The sequence below is a fragment of the Haliotis cracherodii genome, unplaced genomic scaffold (genome assembly GCF_022045235.1).
Source record: "Haliotis cracherodii isolate W230 unplaced genomic scaffold, xgHalCrac1.p SCAF_24, whole genome shotgun sequence".
Taxonomy (NCBI): domain Eukaryota; kingdom Metazoa; phylum Mollusca; class Gastropoda; order Lepetellida; family Haliotidae; genus Haliotis; species Haliotis cracherodii.
The window spans coordinates 3,798,856-3,808,930 of NW_027266280.1; the positions used below are offsets into that span (position 1 = coordinate 3,798,856).

At 40.0% G+C, this 10,075-nt stretch overlaps 1 protein-coding gene across 1 annotated transcript; it reads right to left on the reverse strand.

Annotated features, from left to right (window-relative positions):
• Positions 1-4,779: 4,779 nt before the first annotated feature.
• Positions 4,780-9,202, reverse strand: LOC139472171 (uncharacterized). The gene is made up of 3 exons (XM_071254548.1): positions 9,124-9,202; positions 5,553-5,720; positions 4,780-5,243 (listed from the first exon to the last, which is right to left on the reverse strand). The coding sequence occupies exons 1-3, from the start codon at positions 9,200-9,202 to the stop codon at positions 4,780-4,782; spliced, it is 711 nt and encodes a 236-aa protein (XP_071110649.1).
• Positions 9,203-10,075: the final 873 nt, after the last annotated feature.

The following is a 10,075-nucleotide window of genomic DNA, read 5'->3' on the forward strand; positions in this document are numbered from 1 at the left end:
TCCAGCTGGGTCGGGAACACCCAGTAATCAACATCTGTAATGTAAAATGTGTCTTAATAAACATTGGAAGCATCAATTTTCAACACTCGTAGGTCCTAAATCTAGGTCACTGCTAGTGGAATCTATATTTTAATAACGAAGATGTAGTTCGCCATCTGTCGCCACGGATCGATGTTCACCTTTCCTCGATCAGGTTTCACAGCTCGTGCTGTAGGGTTCATCAGTGTAGCGCTGGTGTTTACTTGTTAGTTGAAGGGAGGACAGAACAATGGGAGCGGTTACGTTTACATCTATTTGATAAGACAAGGTCACCAGCGGTTTGGAAGACAGAATGTCATTGTTGAAATAACCAGACTAAACATGATCTGTTGCGTCATGCCCATTTGTCAGCTAGCAGTATAAACATCTCCAACAACACCCTCAAATTCACCTCTGATTATTCAAGCGTTATGTAATGGCAATAGACTCACATTCACTTCAACTCACTCACTCATTTACAAATTCACAGATATTTACTCACTCACTTTTATGATATTGAGCGTCGACATAGAAACCTAACCACCGACACTAACTCACTTGTATGATATCGGTTATTTACACATGAACCAAGCCACTGTAAATAATCAAGGCCCGACCAGACAATCCAGTGATCGACATCATGCGCATCAATTCACGCAATTGGGATACGATGACATACGATGGCCACCTGATCTCGTTAGTCGCCATTTACGACAAGCATAGTCGCCATTTACGACAAGCATAGTCGCCATTTACGACAAGCATAGTCGCCATTTACGACAAGCATAGTCGCCATTTACGGCAAGCATGGGTTGCTGAAGACCTATTCTATGCTAAAGCGTGGATGTATAATAGAGCTTCAATGTTCATCCTCATGTATATTCCATATTTGCAGCTTTGAAAGAAACGTACGGTCATGCACATGTTATGGTATTGCACCTGCAGAATCCACAGCCATACAAACATACACATATACAAACATGCTCACATTTTCCACTGGCTTGTTACTTTTAACTGCTATCAACGAAGAGAAAGGAAGTGTTTACCTGTGAAACAAAGGCAGCTCCCATCAAATCTGTGCAGGTATTGGATTCTGTGTTGCATGGCAATGTTTGCGTATAACAGTTGCAGCCGAGTATCGTGGCCATATGCATGCAGACCAGCTTGCCTACTGAATCAATACGACCTCAAAATGCAACATGTCATACAAGTCATATGTAGAGGATTTTCATACATGTATATTCTATATGTATAAAAAGCTGGGTATTGGCAGGTTTTGATATTTTTATGGATCTTACTGAAGATATTTCAGATTTAATCATACTCAAGGTTTGGTGCAGTAGCCTTATGGTTAATGCGTTCGTTCATCAAGGCCCGGATTCGACATGGTTTTCATGTACCTTACCTCTTTGGCACCTTACAGTGAGTGAGTATGGTTTTACGCCGCTTTTAGCAATATTCCAGCAATATCACCGCGGAGGACACCAGAACTGGGATTCACACATTGTGCCCATCTGGGGTATCGAACCCGGGCCTTCGACGTGACGAGAGAACGCTTTAACCACAAGGCTAACCCACCGCACGTTACACATTACGAGTATTCGTTACATGGAAAGGGCGCTGTATCAATGCACATGGTATTACTATTTATGCGGTATTATCATGTGTGTGTATGTATGTATGTGTGTGTGTGTGTGTGTGTGTGTGTGTGTGTGTGTGTGTGTGTGTGTGTGTGTGTGTGTGTGTGTGTGTGTGTGTGTGTGTGTGTGTGTGTTTGTGGGTGGGTGGGTGGGAGGTATGGATGGGTGGATTCGTGTGGATGGATGGGACGATGGGTGGATGTGTTCAGTTTTTTAGGTGTTTTTTCTCATTTGGGGGGGATGGGGAAGAGAATATTTATCAAGCAATTTCGGGTACAAAGATATTTTTTCATATCTCCTTATATTCAATTAAACCCTTTCCGTAATCTTAAGAAAAACCCTGCTAAAAGCAGAGTCAACTGTACGAGTGTAACTATATCTATACAGGCCCGTAGGAACAGGGGCTACCCCAACCTTTTTGTTAGTATATTCTTGGAATGATTGCACATGAGCTATTAGTAGGCAGTCACGACCCTATTACACAAACCAACCTCAGCTAAAGTTAACCTCAACCACTAAGGTAAGAGACCCGCGAAGATTCCGGGGTAGAATAGGTCTTCAGCAACCCATGCTTGTCTTAAAAGGTGACTCTGCTTGTCGTAAGAGGCGACTAACGGGATCGGGGGGTCAGGCTCGCTGACTTGGTTGATGCATGTCATTGATCCCAATTGCGTGGATCGATGCTCATGATATTAATCACTGGATTGTCTGGTCCAGACTCGATTATTTACAGACCGCCGTCATACAGCTGGAATATTGCTGAGTGCGGCGTTAAACAACAAACCAACCAACCAAACAACCAACTAAGGTAAGAACTGAGGTTACCATAGTCTGAAGATACGACAGTTTCACAAACCAACCGTAGCTCGATCTTAATTCTATGTGTCAACCTTACACGACCGTTGTTGTTTTTTTCCTATTTCTAACACAATTTGTGAGTGTCAGTTTCTTCACATAATCGTCAGATGTAATTTCCAAACATTAACGGTAAGGAAGCTATCGCTACCTTCCTCCACACTGTAACCTAGCTTTGTTTTATAGCATGCTCAAGAGTTGTTTAAATATATGTGTAAGAACTTTATATTATCAATCCTTGGTATGAGCATACAGGAAAGTTCTGGATAAACAAGATAGAGCAGTTCCCCCTCAACTACAACAAAATGATTGCAATCGCGGAGAGAATCTCCAAAAGTAGATGCATGCTTCGTTATTTTATCGGAATGGTCATCAGACACTTCAAGATGGAGTGAAGTCAAGTTTCTTTGCACAGAATATCTGGTTATGGCATTTAACACGGGTAGAAATGTTGGTACATGTACTATTGTTGTTGGGTTTTTTGTTTAACGCCGCACTCAGCAACTTGTACGAAGAGCGTCACTAAATATACATTCACAAGGTACTACAGATATCGGACCTGTGAAGGTCCGGGGTAAATTAGGTCTTCAGCAGCCCATGCTTGCCGTAAAAGGCGACTATGCTTGTCGTAAGAGGGACTAACGGGATCGGGTGGTCACGCTCGCTGACTTGGTTGATGCATGTCATCGATCCCAATTTACTTTTTGGTAAATCAACGGATCCTTCCTTGTCATCAAAAGATTAACAGAAAATACGTTGATTAATGAATCACTGTTATCTTGCACAGTGGATATGTCAAAAGTGAGTGTTTACATGTCTAGGTTTACTAAAGCAAAGGGAATACACTCATATCATGGCGTTAAGTGCCGATGTAAAAACAACATACTTGTTCAAAAGGTTAACCGATAATACGTTGATTGATTGCTCATTGTTATCTAACTCAATGGGTTTTTAAGAACCGTGGACATTATGAAAATAGTTGTCACGTGGGCTTTCTCAGCTGACCTTTTAGATTTGACACCTATGTTAAACAACTGAAACAACTAATTAATCAGTTGAGAAACGAACACGGGTTAAAATATCCCGAAACGATATTTTAAAATATTTGATTGTTACAGAGACACATGACATCGAATAAGTTTCTTTGTACAGCTACAGACGTGTGGGGTTGTTCCTTTAAATGGATATTCACGCATACATTCTTCGAACAAAGAAAGGGATTAAAAATACAATAAATTATTATGTAAGATTAGAAGCCAAACAATATAGAAATGTACTTTTCATCGTAACATTTTCAGTCTCTTGGTGATGATATTAAACATAAAAATGTTTGGAATTCGTTGTCATAATAATACAGATGGACATGTTTCAGTCAATTTGTAAAATAACTGGATATTTTAGTCTTTTAATAAATTTTCTAAGTGAAAATTTGTACATTTGTGACTGTAAAAATATAAACACGATAAAATAAGCAATGCTCAGGTGAAATATTTACTTTGTGTTGCAAGTCAAAATAGTGTAAACGAAAATCGCACAATTACCAAGCAAGTTATTTATCAAAACTTCGTCACCATTACCGATGCTACCCACAAAGATACCTACATTTCCTTATTATTTCCAAAACTGTATTTCATTTTGTTGATCAATGTGTCCATACGCCCTTATACTATCAATTTAAGTGACAAATTTAAATGTGCTTACGAATGGTGCAGCATAGGTCGAGAACTAGTCTAGATTTCTGCTATATCATCCGGGTACTCACAGGGAAAAACAAGAAGAAAGGCAACAACCAGTCCCGGGGAATTGCTTTAAATCAATGCCCCTTTCAGCATAAACTTTCTTAAAAGTTAATTTGACGGTTATTCTGTGGCATTGAAATAAACATTAACAAACTAATTTTAAAATTAAGGATAATATAAATGTTAAGTATTGTACAATATCTAGGGTTTGATTTGAGCATGAATACATTATGGTAAGGCATCAAAGAACGGGAAGTCAATGAGTCAATTAATCAATATCCAACGTGAGATATGCAAAATGTCCTTCAGTGTATTTCCCCTGTTAAAGCCAGTATCATAAATGTCAACAGGTTTCATTTTTAGGCGTCAACGACTGGGATTTGATCATAGCGTCTGTATATTTCGGGGTACAAAAAGTGACATATCCGAACTGGAGTGTAGGAATAAGTTGTTGAACAAGTAAAGGATAACACGGGGTTGAAGGGTGACAAAAAACGCTATTATGAGGTGCTTCAACGATAAGTATTTTACTGCTCTCGGAAGAGCCGCGTTCCAGAATTATTAACATAGGTACTGATACTAACGTAGTTTATCACAATGGGTTTAGCTGGCGACCATTGCATGAATGTCTGGGCCCCAGCAACCGGTCCTCTTCCCGCAGAGATGACGCCATTCTTCCAGCTGTGCCAAAATGGTCTGTACTCGTTGCATGATACAATAGATGATTCAGCATGGGAATTCATGATACTACACTGAATGCATTCACCTCCAATAAAGGTCTTCCTGTTCCCATACCCACCAAAAGACACCTCATACACATCAGTGGTGTTGGTGTTAGGACTTGTGTGCAGGGCAAAGTTGGCATCGTGGCACGCCTTGACCAGAAACACCACGGTAGAGGTGCCGCCTGAGATTGTGTGTAAGTTGCTGGCAGATATCTGTTGGAAGGTGTATGTGCTGATACTAGGTGTGGTCAGTCTGATGTAGGGACCTGGAAATGAAATGATTTAGACATGACCATAATTAAGAGTGAAAGTCACGGAAAACGTGATCATTCAATTAACATTGCTTTAAACCGATGTTCAACTGTGCCAGCCAAGACTGCTTACATTTTTAGTAATATACTAGGATCTGATTCGGGTTTCTTTCTTACGACCAGCAGGTTTTGGAAATGAAGGGACGCTGAATCGCTGCACTTCGTCTAACACTTGTCCATGATTACACGACTTGCTATTTCTATGAAACAAATACTTGCTGACTAAACAAAGCCACAATGATTTTTTAAAGGATCAAGGTTTACCTGTGCAGTTAATCGAGGGTGGACTCAAGCTGCCACGGACCAGGCAGGTGCTGTTGACACTGCCGACGTCGAGATATACATCTCTGTAGGTGCTGTGACAGGTACAAGATCTGATACTCCCTGCTAACTTGGACTCAAAACTGCAGGTAGCGTTTGGAATCGGGTTTCCTCACTTTGCCACCACCTGTTGTTTGGAATAGGTGATTCAGTCATGTGTGTTGATTGGAAGAACAATAAGAGTCGCCAGGGCTCATCTCAACACTTTATTGCACATTGGTAGATAACTACACATGTTATACAGAGTTTTTATGAATTTTATGATATATTTTTCAAAAACAATAAACACGGAAGTGTTTTCAACGTACACAGATTCCAAATTAAGAACAGAAGAAACACCACCATACATTGGGGTTGCTGCAGTGTTCCTGGCAAATCTGAAAGACAGAGTTCGGACAGAGAGCAGACCTGTTCCAACCGACGTTTGGCTGAATGCATTAGAAGATGCTGATCTTGAAGATGCAAGAATCCTTAAGTCTGCGGATTATGTGATAGAACAGTGGGTGGAAGCTGACAGGAGAGATGTGTGGAACCATTTTGGGACCCTGGGTTCCAGGACAACCAATCACTTAGAAGGCTGGCACTCCAAGCTGAAGAAATCGGAGGAGACTGCCACCAAAGAGAAGGAAATATCTCCAAATTGACGACAACATCCTGATAGAGAAGGACAACTTGTCAGACTGACACCAATTGAATATGCTGACGCTGTGGCTAAATATGTTGGATTGTGAACTGAATATTTCTGCTGTAAAGTGAATTTGAAATGTATATTTGTTTATGCAATACGTAATTTATGAATATGAAATATATGAAATTTAATGAAATATATGCTTCTGTAAAGTGAATGTACTGTTAAAATGTATATGAAATGTTATGAATCTGACAGATAGTAATTTTCTCTATTAATAGTAATAGTAATCCCCCTATTGTTACCTGCTTAAACACGGTTGACAACACCTGAACCCTATAACAATAGGTGAGGGCACAGTGAGGTGGAATCCTGAAAGAAAAATGAGTTATGCCAACATTTAGCTGATAAGGCTTGCTAATTATATAATTATGATAAAAATATCGCACATTACATTTTTTAGAGAAAGACAGAACATACTTAAGCATAACCTTATCACTCATCTCTCATTTAAAGTGATCCATTAACATAATTTTCACCGCTAGGTTGCCTTTTACGCCCTTGTCGGCAGATAATCGAGACAAATTATTCTCTGGCGTTGACGTTTTAAATTTACAGTCATACAATAATATTGTGTTCAGGTATAACTGTGTATATTTATAAGCACTGAAGACATCCATGATAAAATTGAGTTATATTAACTTAATAGATATGTAAGTAGGCTGATTGACAGGAAACAGCTCCTCTTGAAAGTCGTTGTAATATTGATTACATACATTCTTCGCGTTATACTTTACATCTGTAACTTTAACCTTTAACGGTAAACAGACAAACATTTCAACTGACTATTTATTGTTTATTGCATTTTGACAAAAGGGTTCATAATTAAATACATTATGCACTTGATCGCTGTTCTAAATTTGCAAGCGTCAAGATATTAATAAAGACCTCCCATTTTAACGGTTATCTCCCATTAGTTACACGTCCCATTTGCCACACATGTCTATATTCCCAGTTGTTACACAGCCTTGGAGGAGGCCAGGAGAGGATTAAGTAAGACAACACCTGCTGAGTAATGGACCAGTCCTAACTGGAGTACATAGGATTACCACAGAGACTAAGTGAAATGTTATATGACAAAAAGGCAATTAATCTGAATTGAATGTATGGTTAATCTGTCTTACAACAATATGTATGAAACAATGAGATATTCTGTGGAGAATTAATTGTCAATGTATTTATTTTATTTTACTAGAGTCAGGTGTGTGCTCCAGTTTTAATCTAATTATTTAATCATGTTACCTGGGCATTAAGGGTTCGTTTCATCAGCTTGGCTCAAGCACACTGACAAGGTTTGTTCATCATGCAATCAGGCTGACTCCATTGCTAGAATACTAGAATATTCAAAACAATGCCCCAGTCCGGGCTTGGTTGATTTGCAGTTAGATCTGCTATCTGTCATAAATCTCCTAAAGCCAAGAGATGCAATAGCGAAGACCAAACTCTATTTCTGAGAGATGGACAACAACTCGAACGTATATAAATAGAGCAGTCAAGGATAAAAATGAAATTATATCAATTTACGAAAATAGAAATCATATCAATACAAAAACAGAAATTATATGAAAACCAAACTCACAATAGATATGTGTACCATACGCACGCACATGAGTCCCAAAGAGGGACATGTCAGCCGAAATTGCTTAGGCAGAAGGCGACCTCTTAAACACTTATTGCAGGTCTTTCTGACATCTGTTTTCCACTTATTCTATATGTTTGCGCCAAGTGAGGTGTTGATCAAGGATCACCCCAAGAACTGACTGGAGTTTTTTTTCTGATTTGTGAAATATCTCTGTGCTTTACACATATTGCTCCATCATCAGCGAATTTAGAAGTTTCGGTAGGAGAGTTGACATGGTCAAAAAGATCATTGATCATGATATTGAACAGGGTCGGGCTTATAATGCTGCTTTGTGGCGTGCCATTGTCCAGTGCCATAGGATCAGATCAGGATCAGATCGATTGTTCCCTATTTTAACTGACAGCGACCTGTCTTGCAGGAAGCTGTATATGAAGTTTGCCATGTTCCCTTCTACTCCATTTTGTGCTAGTTTTGAGAGGAGTCTGTCATGCCATACCATGTCGAAGGCTCTGCTGAAGTCCAGAAATACTGCGGCAAGGTATTGTCTGTTTAATTGAGCTTTTTTTATTTCATTTTCCAGTCTAAGAATATGATCTAGACACGAGTCTCCCTTCCTGAAGCCACTTTGGTCAGGTTTTATGTGGTTGCCAGTTTCAAGGTGGTGCATGAGCCTTTTCGTAACTATGGCTTCCATGGCTCTGCACATGTTTGAGGTGAGTGAGATCGGTTGATAAGAGTTTGGTAGGGCTTCGTCTTTCCCTTGCTTTAGCAGCGGGATAACTGCAGCATGTTTCCATGCTTTTGGGGGTTCTCCTTTGAACCATATCGTGTTATACAACTCAGTGAGTAAGCCTTTGGTTTGATCAGGTAGGTTTTTCAATATCTCGTAGCTGGTTGTGTCAAGACCAGGTGCTGTGCCTTTTCTATGTTGTATCGCATCATCAAACTCACAGTAAATGGTATATTGTATACCAGATGCTTGCTTTGCGGCCATTTAGAGATCTCAAGCATAAGCATTTTTTCATGTTTGAATTCTTTGCTGCAATTTGTGTTGACAGATGAGAGTCCTCAGCCTCTTCTTTGACTGTATGGGCGTTGGCTAACTTGGGAATTTTTGTGGGATTATGCTTACCCCTGATTGCGTGTACTTTGCTCGGGACTGTTTTAGCATTTGTTTTCTCATTAAGGGATTTGCAGAAGGTCTGCCATGACTCTTTTTTAGAATCGTCTATGAGTTGTCTTACTTTTGTCCTGGCTGCCCGGACTTGGGCGAAGGCTGATGTTGTAGGTGGCAATTGTGAGATCAAAGAGGGCCGTTGGCATTAAAATCACCAAGGATTATCCCATTTGTGCCTATTTGAGCTAGGCTTGATAGCTCTTCCATGTTCGTTTCATGGGTAACCCTGTGATATATGTTAGCTATGCGTAATTCATTGCCATTTGCCAGTTTTAGGGAGATTACATGGGTTTCAAGGTTTCCTACTTTTGATTCGATATTTTTGGAGGTACAGCTGTCGTGGATTAGTCCTCCACCCTTGTTGCCAGACGTAAGTATTTTTCTGTCTTTTCTATATTGGGTGTACTGAGGTAGTGTGAATTTGGCTTTTTCACTGAGTTTAGTCTCCTGTATTAAAATGGCATGCGGCTTCATCACCTGTTTTTTGACGAGTGCATTCAGTTTATTGCCGTGGCTCTTTGCGTTCCACTGTAGTAAAAGCAAGTCCATGATTGTTTATAGTTGAGCGCTTATTGAGTTTTAGGGCATACCCTATTTAGGAACTGTTTCTTTGTTCCTTTGTATTTCATTATTTTGGAAGCCAGTTTAAGGATGCAGGTGGCTTTGGCTTTGACACTCATTTTTCTGCTTGTAATTTGGATCAATGCCGGGGCAGTGAACTCTACAACTTTGTTTGTGTTCTGAGCCATTTGTTTACCATGAGCTGGTGTTTTCTTTGCCTGACTGATTCGTTTGCTTTGTTCCTCAGTTTGAGAATTAGAAGGCATGGGGTTTGATTAGGGAGCTTGGGTCTTTTTCCCCTCCCGTTTTGCAGTGGCTTTGTGCCTGTGAGCAGGAGGATCTGTGCTCACTGATTCCGACTTTACTGACGGTGCTGTCTATATAGGGGTTTCTTACCTGGTTAGCTGCGACCCTGTGGCAGCAGGTTCTCCACCAGGTAATGACAACAACCGTCCACC